At 44.3% G+C, this 16536-nt stretch overlaps 1 protein-coding gene across 9 annotated transcripts in view; it reads left to right on the top strand.

Annotated features, from left to right (window-relative positions):
• The window catches only part of Slc10a7 (solute carrier family 10 member 7), a 231452-nt gene that overhangs the window by 183157 nt on the left and 31759 nt on the right, over positions 1 to 16536 (top strand). For 3 of the 9 annotated variants that reach the window (XR_013051239.1, XR_013051237.1, XM_076571961.1), the window contains 2 exons: positions 4350 to 4433; positions 13107 to 13272. Coding sequence is in view for 5 of the 9 variants with exons in the window: in XM_076571961.1 (XP_076428076.1) it covers positions 4350 to 4433; positions 13107 to 13272 (250 nt within the window). In the remaining 4 variants the exon portion in view is untranslated. Of the gene's footprint in view, positions 1 to 4349; positions 4434 to 13106; positions 13273 to 14070; positions 14202 to 16172; positions 16283 to 16536 lie in introns of those variants that run through there. The other 6 variants (XR_013051234.1, XR_013051235.1, XM_006971724.4 and 3 more) reach the window with 6 other exon arrangements.

The raw sequence follows: 16536 nt of genomic DNA, 5'->3' as shown, positions 1-16536 counted from the left end.
CCTGGGTATTATTAAACTAGTTTGAGTGACAAATCTTTACAGTGTCAAGAGGATTATTCAATCGCACATTTATCTGTTTACATATTTTGCACCATCCCTGCATCTCTGGGATGAAGCCTACTTGATCACCACAGATGATTTTGATGTGTTGTATTCAATTTGCAAGTATTTAACTGAGAATCTTTGCATCTGTGTTCATAAGGGAAACTAGTCTGTAATTCTTTTTTCTTTGTTGGGTCTTTGTGTGGTTTGGGTATCAGTGTAACTCTAGCCTAGTAAAAACAGTTGGGCAATGTTCCTTGTGTTTCTATTTTGTGAAATAATTTGAGGAGTATTGCTGTTAATTCTTCTGGTAGAATTCTGTGCTAAAGCCATCTGGCTCTGGGCTCTTTTTGGTTGGGAGACATAATTGCTATTTCTATTTCTGTAGGTCTGTTTAATTTGCTTATCTGATCTTGATTTAACTTTGATATGTGGTATATGTCAAGAAAATTATCCATTTCTTCGAGACTTTACGTTTGCTGGAGTACAGGTTTTTTTGTTTTGTTTTGTTTTGTTTTTTGTTTTTTCGAGACAGGGTTTCTCTGTGTAGCTTTGCGCCTTTCCTGGAACTTTGGAGACTAGGCTGGCCTCGAACTCACGAAGATCTGCCTGCCTCTGCCTCCCGAGTGCTGGGATTAAAGGCGTGCACCACCACCTCCTGGCAAGTACAGGTTTTTAAAGTTTGTCTTTATGATTCTCTGGATTTCCTTGGTGTTTGCTGTTATGTCCTCTGTTCATCTCTAATGTTGTTGGTTTGGATAGTCTCCCTCAGTCTTTTAGTTAATTTGGCTAAGAGTTTGTCAATCTTAATGATTTTCTCAAAGAACCAATCTTTGTTTCATTGATTCTTTGTATTGTTTTGTTATTGTTGTTTCTATTTTATTGATTTCAGTTTATTTCTTGTCCTCTGCTCTTTTGGGACATTATTTCTTCCTATTGTTCTAGAGCTTTCAGATGTCCCATTAAGTTACTAATATGAGATCTCTCCAATATTTTTTATGCAGGCACTTAGTGCTGTGAACTTGTCTCTTAGCACCACTCTCATTGTGTCCCGTAAGTTTGAATATGTTGTGTATTCATTTCCATTCAATTCTAAAAAGGTTTTATTTCTTTGCTTTTTCTTGACCCATTTTTCACTCAGTGGTGTGTTGCTCAGTTTCCATGAGTTTGTAAGCTCACTGTTGTTTCTGTGGTTGATGGCCCAGCTTGAGTCTGTAGTGATCAGAAGGAATGTAGAGGGGTGTTTCAATGTTCTTGTGTCTGTTGAGACTTGCTTTGTGTCCAAGTCTGTGGTCAGTGTTGGAAAGTGCCATGAGCTTCTGAGAAGAAGGTGTATCCTTTTCTGTTTGGGTGAAATGTTCTGTAAATGTGTTTGGTCCATTTAGTTTAGGATTGCAGTTAACTCTAGCATTTCTCTGTTTAGTTTTGATGGATGACCTGCCTCATGGCAAGAGGCAGGCGTTGAAATCATGAACTATCAGCATGTGAGGGTCACTATGTGATTTGAGCTGTAGTAGTGTTTCTTTTGTGAACTTGGGTGCTCTTGTGTTTGCTGCACAGATGTTAAGAATTGCAGTAGCCTCTTGGTGAATTTTTCCTTTAAACATGTAGTGTCCTTCCCTCTTGCTTCTGATTAGTTTTGAAGTCTATTTTGTTAGATGTTAAAATGGCTGCACCAGCTTGTTTCTTGTTGCTTGAAATATCTTTTTCTGTCTGTTAAGCTTCAAAACCAGGACAACAGCTGAGGTACCTATTTAACATACCAAAGCGGACCTGGCTACCAGGTCCAGCATCCCTCAATCTCCACCTGTTACAGGGTATGGTTGGCATGCCCTGCTCTCTATCCTCAACTCTCCGTCCGGGGGCTGGCCTGCCCTTCCCCTAGAGGCTCTTTCCTATATAAGCCAGACATTTTCGTTACTTGCCCCTTTCGGCCTTTGGCCTCCTGGCTGCTACACCTGGTTCCCTCCTCTCCCCTCTTCCTCCCCCCACCCCACCCTCACATGGCCCAGCTCAGTCTGGTCATGTCCACTCTGGACTCTCCCAGATGTCCCTGCCTCTGGTCTATGCTCGCCCTTTTATCTACAATAAACTTTCTCCCCCACCATACCTCGGAGCAGCCATAGCCTTTCCTTTCCATTTCTTTCTTTATATTCAGCGGGTGAAAGGACACATATCGGCTTAGGACCCCCAGACCAAGTTCTCAGCACAAAGGAGATTCATTTTCCTCAGAAGGTCAGAGGGCAGGGGTAGGGGACAAAGACAGGAGACAGAGGATGAGAAAGGGGGATGTGTCCTGAGGGGTTGGGGAGCAATAATAAAGGACTGCCTCTGGGTAAAGAGGAGACAGGAAAATGTCGGTTTATAACGGTAAAGGGGGAAACCCCATGTTAGGATGAGGTGTTTAGTTTTAATTGGGCATGTTCATTAGGTGAGCCAAAGGGGCTTTGATTGCTGGACTTCAATACTTTGATAGCTGGACCTTGGTAGTCAGCCTCAGGAGGAAGAAGTGGCCAAATAAGGGAACAGACCTTGGGGGCTACCTTTAGGGATGTAATCTAACAGTTCTTAACATGGCAGAGGGAACAGGGAGAAGGACAAGGCCTGCCAGAGCCATGTGTGCCAGGCCCAGGCTGGCTAGAGTCCCTTCAACTGGGCAAGGCTATACTCCCAGAACTTGGGAGGCTGAGGGGCTGAGGCAGGAGAATCTTGAGTGCAAGGCTAACCTGAGCGATATAGTGAGTTCTGGCCTACATAGAAAGGTCCTGCATCAACCATACCAGAAGTCAGTAACATCATTTCATCCTGAGCTGCTGGTGTCATCCATCCAACCACCTGCTTTGTTTTGACAGTCTGCCCTCAATCATTGCTGCCTCATTGTTGATTGATAACATTATTTTCCAAAGGGCATTTCTAATTCTGACTCAGAAGGGTAAATAAGAAATCTGAGGTCCACTCTGTAGGAGGATGAAAAGCAAGCTACAGGGGCAAGGGAGAGAATGCATGTGGTTTGAAGGAACTCTGTGACGGAAGGGCTGAAGAGGAAGATGGACAGCCACAAACCAGGCTGTCACTGGTCCAGAGAGGGTTGAACACCAGGAGGAGGTTGAGAAAGTTCATGGGGAAACTGATTCTTGATAGTTGAAGCCAGTACAACTATGTATATAGATGAACATCAGGGCCGCAGGAAATAGGATCTCTATGAAGCTGTGATGGTAACTGTTAGCAAAGAATTAAAAAGGCAAGGGAGGAGAAAAATAGGACTTATGAACCTTGGTAGGGCATACAACTTTTAAAACAGGTGTATTGAAATTTTAAGTTGAAAAGTAGAGGACTGGAGAAATGTCTCAGTAGGTAAAGAGCTTGCCTTACAAGTGTGAGGACCTGAGTTCAAATCCCCAGAACCCTCATAAGGCTGAACATAGTAGTGTACGTCTATGATCCCAGCTCTCCTACAGTGAGTTGGGAGGGTGAGATAGGAGACTTCCTAGTAGCTTGTAGGCCAGCTAGCCTGATATTCACAGCAGTGAACAAGAGACCGTATCTCGGACAAAGTGGAAAACAAGGACCAATCCAATGTCTGAGGTTGTTCTCTGACCCCCACACACGTTGTGACACATACACATCTGCTTTCCTACACATGTACACACATACCATACACATACAGAGATTAAAAAAAGAAAAAAGTTATATTTTAGGATTTCTCTCATTTGCTAGAATTGTGTAGTAATGTATTGTAAAGGATCTAAAATTCATTGTCTTTAATTGTAAAGGATCTAAAATTCATTGTCTTTAATTGTAAAGGATCTAAAATTCATTGTCTTTAATTGTAAAGGATCTAAAATTCATTGTCTTTGACTTAAGAAAAGTTAGAAAATATTTTATTTTCATCAATAAAAATATTGTCCTGATGAGAGAATGAGACATGTTTTGTTTATTATTCTAGGAATCTACAAATGGATGAAATAATCACATAAGTTATGACTGTAGGTGAAATATTGTGATACATGTAGATAACTCTACTATTCAAGAGTGTATAATGAAAAGTAACTTAAGATGATTATGTAACTTCAATTTTTCTTTAATCTTAGTTCCAATAGAATTATATGTTAAAATACTTAATAATCTGTTAATGCTAATTCAGAAAATCAGAGGTGACTTCACTTGTCCTTTGTTGATTACTGCCAAATGTTTGGTGCTTGTGAAAGAAATTTATGGAAATAAAATTAATTTATTGTATTATTGACGTAACAGCAATATTTCATTACTGGGTCACAGTGAATCTAACTGGTCCTCCTGTTTTACAGCTCGGCTCATCCTCTTCTGTGCCTTTTACATCCATTTTCTCTCAGCTTTTTATGACGGTTGTGGTGCCTCTCATTATTGGACAGGTAAGGGCCCATCTTGCCCCTCTTTTCCAGACAGATTATCCTGTGACTTCTAAGTCAGGGCAGGTGAGGGAGTGAACGAAGAAAGACTAAAAGTGCATGGATTTGGCATTTCCATCCTTTAACTTTTTAATTAACATAAAACCGCTTCACAGTTGGCTGGCTACATAAGAATCTGTGAACAGACTCAAGCTGGATCCGAGAACCTTCTTCAACAACAGGAACTCTTCTACAGTGCTTCCTATGATATTGTTCCATAACTTACTTGTGAGCATGCATATGTAAAACGAGGGTCTTTGGTTGTTCATTTGTGTTTTAAATCAAGGGAAGCTACAGTCATAAAGACTAGAGTTTATTATACGAATGAATGCAGTAGGTCTTAGAGAAATGGTACCTGAGGATGCCCACCCCCCTTTTTTTCCTAGATGACCTTGGTCAAGTAATTTAATCTTCCTAGCTCTCATTCATAATTTATTAAATATTATAGCAACAGTACCTCTCAAAGTATTGTTGTAAGGGTTAAATGAAATACTGATGGGTGTAAAGTTCTTGGGGGTATCATCTGACACAAGTGAACGTACAGCTTCGGTCATTGTCACCGTCATCATCATCATCATCATCATCATCATCATCGGGAAGCAGCCCTTTCAAACTTTGTCCATAACATGGTATCCATGTAGATGGTACTGAGTACTGTTTTCAGTGGGGTTCTGGGGCAGGGGGTTCTGAGACGGGTTCTGTACAGTAAGTGTACAGGGGTGAGGGAGGCATGGTGGGAGAGTGCCTTCCCAGCGCAGGCTCCCCCTGCTCGCATACAGCGCTCTGGGGCTGGTCCAGCCCCTCAGAGTGAAGAGCACACCGTCTCCACACTTTCTCAGTCACTGCAGGCTGGCCTCACTCACACTCCTAAAGAAGGCGAACAATCAGAAGAGGTAGTTCTGTGCAGAGCACCAGAGCACACACTACACACACATTTAAAATTGAGTTTACACTTAGAAAATAGACCGAATTTAGCTTAATTGGGGTGATTTAACAGCAATCAAAGATTACCATTTAATTAACTACAAGCTAACAGTTGAAAAATATACCCCTATGCCAGTGACATAATGAGGATTCTGAGCAAACAATATATCCCCTGCTGCCTCTGTAGCCTTTGCCCCATTTCCTGCCCCTGGCTCACCAGGACCTTTCTCGATTTGTTTACTCCTGATGGAATGGCCGTCCCCGTCCCCCCCCCCCCCCCGCCCCCCAGTTTATTACTCATTTGACTGTTTTAATCCACCTCTCCTTTGAACCATGTGATTTCCCTCCGTTTCATCACTGGCACCTTGTTTGATTCCTGTCTCGGCCCGCTCATGATGTCGAGAAGCCATGTTTATTTTGTTTCCCGTTACATTCCAAGGCTACAGGCATTCAGCAAATGTATGGCAGAGTGAATGACTGATAAGAAAACCAGATTCTGTTTCCATGCGGTGTACACTTTGTCTTGTTGAGGCGAAAGCACACCTGCCTGCCCCATGTCTCTACTGTGGGCAGTATCATGTTCCCCATAATAACTTGCAACACGTAATTCTTCTCTTAGTGGATGTTGGAAATATCTATGAAACGATACATATTTGGCTTATCACATATGGACGAAAACTTGTGTGCCCACATAGTTCAGTTTTTAAATGTATAGAGTGCTGTCTATCATTTATGTAAAAAATCAGAGAGAATATGGGTTGTTACATTATTCATCCTATGTGTGCTCCATAGTAAAACATTCAGTAAATTATAAAGTAGTGAAGACAGCCAAAAAGTAGTGAGAGTAATTTTTTTAATTATTTTTGTCACACAGTATATTCTGATCACAGTCTCCCCTCCCTCATCCCTTCTCAGATCCTCCCCAACACCCACCCTCCAACTCCACACCCAACAGACCAATAAAAACAAACCAACCGGGATCACACACACACACACACACACACACACACACACACACACCATAAAGACACAAAATAGGAAACCACAGTAGATAGGCAAAAGTAAGGTTAAAACAATGCCTAGACAAAGCATTATGAGACAAAACATCTTCAAAAATACTGACGGGTTGTCCGTCTCCCACTGGGCACGGGGCCTCTGTAAGTCCAGTGATGCTCCATTGGGGAAAACTGATTTTCCCTTTGCGAGGGGTGGTCAGCTGGAAATAACTTGTGGGTTAGGGTGAGGGCTTGTGTCCACTTCCCGTCTCAGCACTGGGACCCCATCCGGCTTTGGCGTGTACAGACCTCGTACAGGTAGCTTTCTCTTAGGTGCTTGGCAGCTTTATGTGAAAAGGGAACCTGCACACTGCGTCTCCTGGCCCTCTTGGAGTCTGATCTTTGGAGTGGTCAGTCACCAGCTCTGCACTGGTGGCTCAGCCTTGCCTGCTCCTGCTCCTCATGTCCTAGCCCTACATCCAGGAAGTCACTAAATGACACCCTTTTCCCCCCAAGGTCTTTCTCAACTTGGCATCTGCAAACACCACCCAGTGTGGGAGAGGGCAGCATACCTTAGTCATCTTTGTCTAAGTCCTCACCCCTCCTGAACCTGTTCTCTGTCCTGAATGTCTGCCAGTTCCCACCCAGGTCTCCCTGCTTCCAGGTAGCCAGAGCAGTGAGTGCTCACGGTGCTCCCTGTCGTCACTCCCTTGGCCCACACAGTGAGTGCTCACGGTGCTCCCTGTCGTCACTCCCTTGGCCCACACAGTGAGTGCTCACGGTGCTCCCTGTCGTCACTCCCTTGGCCCACACAGGGAGTGCTCACGGTGCTCCCTGTCGTCACTCCCTTGGCCCACACAGTGAGTGCTCACGGTGCTCCCTGTCGTCACTCCCTTGGCCCACACAGTGAGTGCTCACGGTGCTCCCTGTCGTCACTCCCTTGGCCCACAGTGAGCACTCATGGTGCTCCCTGTCGTCACTCCCTTGGCCCACACAGTGAGTGCTCACGGTGCTCCCTGTCGTCACTCCCTTGGCCCACAGTGAGTGCTCACGGTGCTCCCTGTCGTCACTCCCTTGGCCCACAGTGAGCACTCACGGTACTCCCTGTCGTCACTCCCTTGGCCCACACAGTGGGCGCTCACGGTGCTCCCTGTCTTCACTCCCTTGGCCCACACAGTGAGTGCTCACGGTGCTCCCTGTCGTCACTCCCTTGGCCCACACAGTGAGCACTCACGGTGCTCCCTGTTGTCACTCCCTTGGCCCACACAGTTTGGCTCTCCCTGCCTCTGCCCTTTCCACCACGCCCTTTCTTACAGCTCCTGCCCTGCCATACTATGTATGCAGTCTGTGTTCTCTCCTGTAGCCCCAGTGCAGACTCTCCGCTGTGCAGTGGCCTGTTCTCACTCCCCTGGCCTACACTCAGCTCCAGCTCACCACGGTGGACATAGCATGCGCTTACCAAGAGATGATCGTGTGTTGTGAACCAGAAGCAGAGAGTTTTTCTTCTTAATATTTTTGGCTCCTGTCTTACAAATCTATTTGCTGAGTGTGTCAGTCAGCTTGAGTGGTGAGTCCACAGGCTCCCAGGTGTATTCAAGAGCATGCTCAGCAATAGGGTTTAAGCTATACAAAAAGATAGACAGAGATAACTTTGAACGCACCCACGGCGGGCCCAGCACTCGGTTTCCTAGGTTGCCATTTGTTCAGGGTTATGTTTTTATGTCTGTATAGTAACTACTAGATAACAATGACTTCTTCTTTCCCTCAAATCATCTGCCAAACATGTTTCTCTGACGACAGCTGAGCTAGACACCCATCTATGAGTACAGCAGAACATCATTAGGAATCATTTCATTGACTCTTTTTTCCAGCCAGTCATGTTTGGTTCTTTCCTAGGCCTCTGGGGTGTGCCTCCTGGCCCTCAGCAGTGACCGCCCACTCAGGGTATGCGGCTCCAGCCGAGCCAGTCATTAGTTGGTCTTAGTAATAAAATGTCAGAATTCTGCTTTGGGTTCTGTTCCTGGGGGTGAATTTGGTTCTCTGTCTTTGCTCCGCCAGCCTGGCGTGAATGTTGGAGATGCTTGCTTTGGTCTGCTAGCGCTCCCTGCTGTGCAGGGCTCTGGGGCTTCAGGAGAAACAAGGACCAGGACTTGGTACCCTGACGGTGTGGATGGGATTGGTCTTTCCCAGTTTGTTAGGAGATGTGTGCTTCTGCCAGTTCTTGAGGAAGGAACATTTGTGCCATTATGGTGTTTTCCTCCCTTCCTGACAAGCTGCCCTCCAAGTGCATGCAGCAGATGCTTCCTTTATGCGTTGTATTTAAGGATGATTTATGAATAAACATTTATGAAACTGAATTTCTGTCACCTTTCATTATTTTCTATCACCCTGGTTAGTTTGCAAAGCAGCGCACTACAGCCCACCTTTTCTCTGTATGAATTAACAATTTAAGGCATATCTGTATGTTAGCATGTGCTCGCTGGTCTTTCCACTCATGATTTGCTTCACAGTTTCCAGTCGGCCGTTCCTGTTAAATGGGCTTTAGCTTAAGCTGCAGTTAGTGTTATGAATTCTCTATAGTTGGCATATATGATGCTGAATTGAGTCTGAAATGTTTTCAGTCTCTCTTTTGCTTCATACAGCTGCATCGTGCTGGTACATTGTCCTGTGGGATGGGATATGCTGTCAGCGGAGATAGACACTGCACCAGCCCAGAACCAGAAGGGAGACTGACGGTCACTTGCCATACACAGGCTGTTTGTAAAGCGTATTCCATTCACTCCATTACTCACTCATTGCTACAACTATTGTCACAGATGAACCACCAGGAAGTTAGGGGATTTATCCAAGATGTCAAAGGAAGAGTGGAGCCAGGATTCAAGGTTATGCGTAACCTGGCTTGAGTCTATATACCTGAGATGGGGTGCTCTCAGCACACAGAGCATATTCCTACTCACCAGGTGACTAGCTTTTTATAGTCTACGCAGGCTGTCTGGGCACTCTGTCTCTGTTGTCAACTGTATCCCTAGCAAGATGTCGGTAGCATTGTCCGGAGAGTAGAATGAAGGAATTTTCCCAAACTGATGCTTTTTACCACTTTTAAATGGATTATCACTAACGGATGTTGATTATTCCAGTTTATTATTTATTTATACTTTTTCCAAAGTATGCTAATATTATTTTAAACCTAATCAACATTTAATAAAACATTTTAAGAGAATGTTATAAACATTGGCTTTAATACCACCTGTCTTACAATATCCATTCAATAAGATATCAATAAAGAGACAAGCCTCTTTATGGAAATATATGAATTCATTGCAGTAGAAGGGGAACATTGAAGAACCTGAAACCACCATGAAGAGAAATACAATTTAAAGCTCAGGCTTAACGTGAAGAATTATCTCTCATGTGTCCTCACTCCAAACTCAATTTATAAATGTAGAGACAGAGTAGAAAGAAAAAGCAAGGAAATACATTGACCAAAAAGATGAAGAAAACCAAAATGATGAATATTGCCCTCCAAGTTATCTTGGTATATCAACATTTTTCACCTAAGATGTGTCACTTTTACTGGGTTCCAATTTGAAGTCATATTACAGCTGATATGAAACAGCTTATTGGAAATGCAGTCAAGTTTAATTTTCCCATAGCCGTGCCTGCTACTTAATTTAAAATAACGGAAATCAAGGTATTAAAGATGAGACAATAAAATGAAAGCCTTCCTGTGGGAGATTCACACACACCCCTTCCCTCCTGGGAAAAGCAAGTAAGCTAATGAGAATTCATCGCTCAATTGTTACTGCTGAGTTTCTCTGAGCACTGAGAACAAATGAGCGCAGTGTAAGGTCTAACCAGATATACCTGGCCACCTCACCTGGGTGCCTCTTCCCCCCATCCTGAGTGTCTTCGTTCCCGAGAACTCTGGTGGACAGTCTCAGGGTGCAGTGATCTCTCAGCCAAGCTTTGGCTCTTGTAGGGTCTCTTCAGCTGTCGATAAGGCAACAGTCTGGAGAACTGTTAGACAATGCAGCTTCTTAAGAACAGAGTGTGACTGTGACAAAGGTAGCTGGTGACTGAGGGATGGGACGTCTGTGAGGTACGTGTGCCGGCAGCTCTCCACTCAGACAACACAAAGCAGAAGCAGCAGCTCTGGGAACTGAGTTCTAAGCAAGATGGAAAGGCTCTGTGGAGCCGGAAAGAAAACGCATGACTGGGGAAACGTGGCCAGATACTAGTGACCCTAGAAACGCTGACTGGCATCTGTCCCTCAGGGTTGTCCCTGCCCTGGGGGTTCATCCAGCTCCCAGCTGTAGTTGATTCATCAAGATTAAGTGTCCACCGTTGATCCAGCGATGTGTTTGGGCTAGGAGGATTCTGACTGAGAAGCCCCTGTTTCTTGCCATATTGAAAGCAGACTATGCTACCACAAGACCAAGTGCCTTGTAATGAAGTTTTGAAGAGACTATTAGGTTAGCTAAATCAAATTACTGCTCATAATGTTGATTGATGATTAGAGATATGCCTTGGCTTTAAGGTGGCTTTGGTTTCCAAGCTCTACCCCCATTCATTTTTATTTGTTTATTTTGTCAGGTCGGGGGTGGGGGGTGGGGATGTGGCAGTGAGAGAGGTGGACGTGTTTACTTTGGGAGTTGGGATCATACATTCTAGTCTGTTGTAGAGAGGGGATTTGTATGATTTTAACTGTTCTGTATTAGAGTAAGAGTAACTGTTGTCACAGATGTCAATTCTTTCCCTTTATTTTTAAAGCAGCTGGACGATTTAAAATTTGAAGACTATATTTGACATTCAGTGTGTTATGAAATGACCTAAATGAAGTCCCTCGGCAGCCTTCTTACAGCCACCCATGGTGTCATGTTTGTGCGAGAGCCCGCTCACCACCCATGATACCTCACACACTGCTCTGCAGAATTCATGTCCTGTTCGCTAGTCGATAACGCTGGGCCACAGACCTGTTCTTATGTCTACACAGTACATTTTCAACACTGAGAAAAGAAATGAACTCCAGTAGCTAAAATAAAAAAAGTCTGAGAGCTCTCCTTCCCCGTTAGTATTTCAGTGAGTCAGTTATCACTTTAATGTAAGATCTGCTTTGAAAACAGATGCTAAGCATTGCTGCTCAGTCTGTGGTGCTCTTCCTTCCCTTTGCCCACAACACGCAGGCTCGAAGGTTGTGTTCCTGCGCCTGTTTCCAGGTGATCGATCAGCTGTCTGCTGAGACTCTTACCTGATACAGTCAGTTCACTCGTTCCTTGAGCTGAGCGAAGCAGATTCAGGAGTCATTCACCAAAATGTCCAGTCAGGAGAGTGCAGGAGCCGCCCTGTGTTAGCTCTGCGGGGACAACCTCTGGCAGAAGCCTGAAGCCGTGGATAGCACTGAACCCAATATAGACTTGGCTCTGCACATACAAATACATACGCACATACATAGGATGAAGTTCAGTTTACAAGTTAAGGGCAGTAAAAGATTAAGTACAACGATAATAAAATATAACTATAACAACAAACTATAATAAACTTTACTCACGGCTTGTGAATTTCTTACTTCTTGAATTTTGACTTGCCACATTCGAGGTGAGCTTGCCCACAGGTGCTTGAAACTGCAGGAAGTACAGCCGTGGCTAGGAGAGATGGCTGGAGCCTGTTTTGTGTCTAATAGCCATCAGGCTGTGCTCCATTGCAAGTTTCACCTTTTTGATGACAGGATGTTACCCTCCACCTTTCGGTGGTTCCATGACCTCATTACTGCTAATGGATCCCTGATAACTCGCCTATTGTGAAAGTTTCCATTCATTTATTCAGGATAGTGAGTGAATCAAAACTTAAAATTTCTCCACTCTCATCCTTATGATGGACTTGTACCACTCCCTTCAGAAGTGAGAGGAGACTTGAAGCTGAGTGGCCGACTTTCATGGCCAAGCAAACAGTGTCACCAATATTCAGGCTGTCGTGATTTTAAGATCTGAGTTGGTCTTAAAATAAGAAGATGCTGCATTATAACTTTTGTTTCACCAGTCCTTTTGTAGAAAAGTTGGGGCAGGTTTATTCATTTTTAAGTATTAATTTTAGAATTCTAAAAGCGTACAAATGGCATTTGTCTTTGGATTCACAAAAAAACTCTAGATATTCAGATGTGAATTATTTAAACTCCCACAACACATGCACTTTTGCTTTTCAAGCATGAGTTATAATTTAATTAAAAACTTCTGGTGCATTGCTAGTGCTTTAAATATTAATATGTTCCATGGATCACTTTCGATTATCTACTGTCTTGAAATTCTTGAAGATGTCAGATTTTTAAGATTCCCAAAGTCGCACTTGGAATTGTCTGTTGAGGCAAAGGGGACTGTGATAATTACACACATCCATTAAGATTAGCAGAGGAGATAAACTTGGGGGAGGCTTAATGGGCCTGTCTCAGTGACAGCTAGCAAAGAGCATTTGGCGTGATTAAGGATGGATTTGAATGCGGTTGAAAATCCACTCTCATTATGGACACCCAGTGGAAGTTGCACCACAAATACTGAATTCCCCAGAAGAAGAGTGGCGAGGCAGGGAAGCTTTGAAGTCCATTGTGGCCAACATCCAGATTATTCTCTTCCCATTCTGTCTTTGCACTGTCAGAATCATTTTGTGATGCCCAGTTCCACTCCCTACATCTCAGAGAAGAGGCGACCTGTTGATCTCTGTGTTTCAGATCGTCCGCAGATACATCAAGGACTGGCTGGAGAGAAAGAAGCCCCCCTTCGGCGTGGTCAGCAGCAGCGTGCTCCTTATGATCATCTACACCACCTTCTGCGACACGTTCTCCAACCCACATATCGACCTGGATAAATTCAGCCTGGTCCTCATACTGTTCATAAGTAAGTGGGAGACGGGAGTCCTGCTGGCCCTGGTCTCCTCTGCGGTGTTGTGAAGCAGTCCATGCTCTTGGCTGGATTGTATTTACTCACTGACTTGATCCTCTATATATGGATTTAGAAAGACACCAGCCCCACATTTGTGATCTTAAGCTGCTCTGCCTTTGTGTTCCGTGCACCACTTTCTGATCTACAGTAATTCGTGTTAGATAAGAGAGGCCGTAATGTGTGTCAGGGTCAACTCAGTATGTGTCACAATTCAGTAAGTCACTGACTTAACTTAAACTCAGTTTGCTCTCTTACAGTGATTTCAAAAAGATTTATGACATATGACATATTATACATTGATAATAATTCATCTGCATTGGATAATATGTAAACGTTCCCATCACAGTTTCTAATGAAGTTTATATAAAGAAATGGCTCTTTACTTTTAAGGAGCAGCATACTCTAAATGTCAATAAGTACTAAAGCTTAAAAAGCAACTTTGTATTCTAGTGGTCTTATAATTCCACGCATGATTTTTATTAATATTATAATAGCAAATAATTTTTTTAACATCGAGGTGAGTTGTTTCGAGATGTACATTATGTATATATTTGTGCTGTTCAGCTCCCAGTATAAGCCAGTTCTTTTCAATTGAACAAATGTGATCATCAAATCTAAGTCAAGGGGGGTTCTTGATCTTCCCGCGTGCTGCTGTGCCGGGCTGTGTCTGAGAACAGCTTGCGTCCACACGTTTCTGCCTGTCAGGTCAGTTGTGTTTGCGCTCTAGTTGTTTCTGATTGCAGCAAGTTCTAGGTGAGCCCAGCAGGCTGCAGGAGACTTGGATGGTGCCGATGCCCACTCAGTCCACCGTCTTCCTTTGTCTCTTCCTCAGTAGTCTCCATTCAGCTGAGTTTCATGCTCTTGACCTTCATCTTTTCCACACGGTAAGTAGTTTGGTACGTCCTCTCAGCCGGTTAATGGGCTCCTGTGTTGCTGGGTTGTCCTGTGTGTCCTCCTGTCTTGCTGACCGTTTTCTCAATGGCTTGCTGGAAGCTTCCTGATGACACTTGCAGTTGAGACCCTCTGGCTAGGCTTTCTCCTATGTCCCAGCACTGCTGTTTGCCTTACCGTGTGGATCTCGTCCTTGACCGGTTCAGCAAGACTTAAGGACTCGGGATATTTAAAATGGAATTAGTCTGTTTTCTGAAACTTCCCTTTCCTCTCTTGTGTTTTAATAAAAGCCTGGTTTAGTTAGGGTTTCTTATTGCTGTGAAGAGACACCATGACCACAGCAACTCTTATAAAGCAAAACATTTAACTGGGGTGGTGACTTACAGTTTCAGAGGTTTAGTCCATTATCATCATGGCAGGACGTGGTGCTGGAGAAGGAGCTGAGAGTCCCGCATCTAGATCCACAGACAACAGAAGGAGTCTGTCTCACTGGGCAGGCTTGAGCATGTATGAGACCTCAGAGTCCACCCCCACAGTGACACACTTCCTCCAACAAGGCCACATCTCCTAATAGGGTCACTTCCGGTGGGCCAGGCGTCCAAACCCGTGAGTCCATGGGGACCACTCCCATTCAAACCACCACAATACCTTTTTTTTTTTTTTTTTTTTTGGTTTTTCGAGACAGGGTTTCTCTGCGTAGCTTTGCGCCTTTCCTGGAGCTCACTTGGTAGCCCAGGCTGGCCTCGAACTCACAGAGATCCACCTGGCTCTGCCTCCCGAGTGCTGGGATTAAAGGCGTGCGCCACCACCGCCCGGCACCACAATACCTTTTATTTTTAACAAATTCATACATATAAACAGTCCACCCTCTCCTCCTCCCCTCCAGCAGGCATTCCCCAACACATTCCCCTTCCTTTCATGTCCTGTCCTTTTGGGTTTGCGTAACCCACTGAATCCAGTTAGTATTGGTTTTGAGCATGTTAGGACATCTGTTGGCTGATCTTAGGCAAGCAGCCATAGCTTCAGCAAGTTTTTGAGCACGACGGTATTCGCATGACCAAAAGGCAGTTTTCACGGCTCCCTTCAGCTCTCATGGTCCTCCCACCTCTTGGAAAAGCTTCCCCGAGCCTTATTGTATTTATTTATTTACTTACTTATTTGTTTGTTCATTTATTTGAGCAGGGCCTCCCAGTGCAACCCTGACATTTATCTGTCTGTCCATCCATCCATCCATCCATCCATCCATCCATCCACCCACCCACCCACCCATCCATCCATCTATTGATTGATTGATTGATTGATTTGAGCAGGGCCTCCCAGGGCAGCCCTGACTGACCTGGAACTCATTATATAGATTAGGCTGGCTTCAAAGTCACAGAGGTACCACACACACCCATTTTTTATTTTTAACGGAACCTCTGTCTCCAGAGTTAGTCAAACATCATTATTTTGTAGATAGTCACCTGCTTCTGTCGTATATATTCTGCTCCCAAATCCATTTTCCTCATCCAGGCTTTCGGTGCCGTGATAGCCCACTTCAACTTTTCTTAATATTTCTTTTGGCTTCCAGCGACTTGGTGTCCCAGTAACCACAGTCTTGTTCCAGTGTCCCCAAAGCTTAGCCAGCACCTGCAAAATTAAGTTTATCTTGTAAGTGTGTTTTGCAACTGTGAGAGACCATATTCTTTCATGCTGCCTAAGCTTTAGGTTAAGGTAAAACCTTCATTGTTTCCTAGAACCACCTCATGCTTTCATGCTTTCTTGTTTCTGTCTCTTGCTGAGACTGTCCCTATGTATAGCTGGCTCTCCATGTCCTACACCATCTTTTCTGCCGTGTGTGTGTGTGTGTGTGTGTGTGTGTGTGTGTGTGTGTGTCACAAGTTTCAAAATGTAGCCCAGGCTTGCCTGATGTTCACTATATAACACATGGTGGCTTTAGACTCATGGCAGTTTTCCTCTCTCAGTTTCCCAAGGGCTGGATTACAGACATGCACCACCATGCCAGGCTCATCTTTCCTGGTCTTCAAGACTTACATTAAATGCCACTTCCTCTTCTGCTGGTGGGATTCACTAAGTACGTATGACTTAAGCCTGCGGAATGAGGAAGATGTCAGAGTGTCAGGCTCACACTGTTCTCAATATGCACACACCCACATACAGACACACGCTGTACTCAGTGTGCACGCACCCACATACAGACACACGCTGTACTCAGTGTGCACGCACCCACATACAGACACACGCTGTACTCAGTGTGCACGCACCCACATACAGACACACACTGTACTCAGTGTGCACGCACCCACATACAGGCTCACACTGTTCTCA

This window comes from Peromyscus maniculatus, chromosome 5, assembly GCF_049852395.1.
Source record: "Peromyscus maniculatus bairdii isolate BWxNUB_F1_BW_parent chromosome 5, HU_Pman_BW_mat_3.1, whole genome shotgun sequence".
In the NCBI taxonomy this organism is placed as follows: domain Eukaryota; kingdom Metazoa; phylum Chordata; class Mammalia; order Rodentia; family Cricetidae; genus Peromyscus; species Peromyscus maniculatus.
This window is presented reverse-complemented; position numbering and strand designations above follow the sequence as displayed.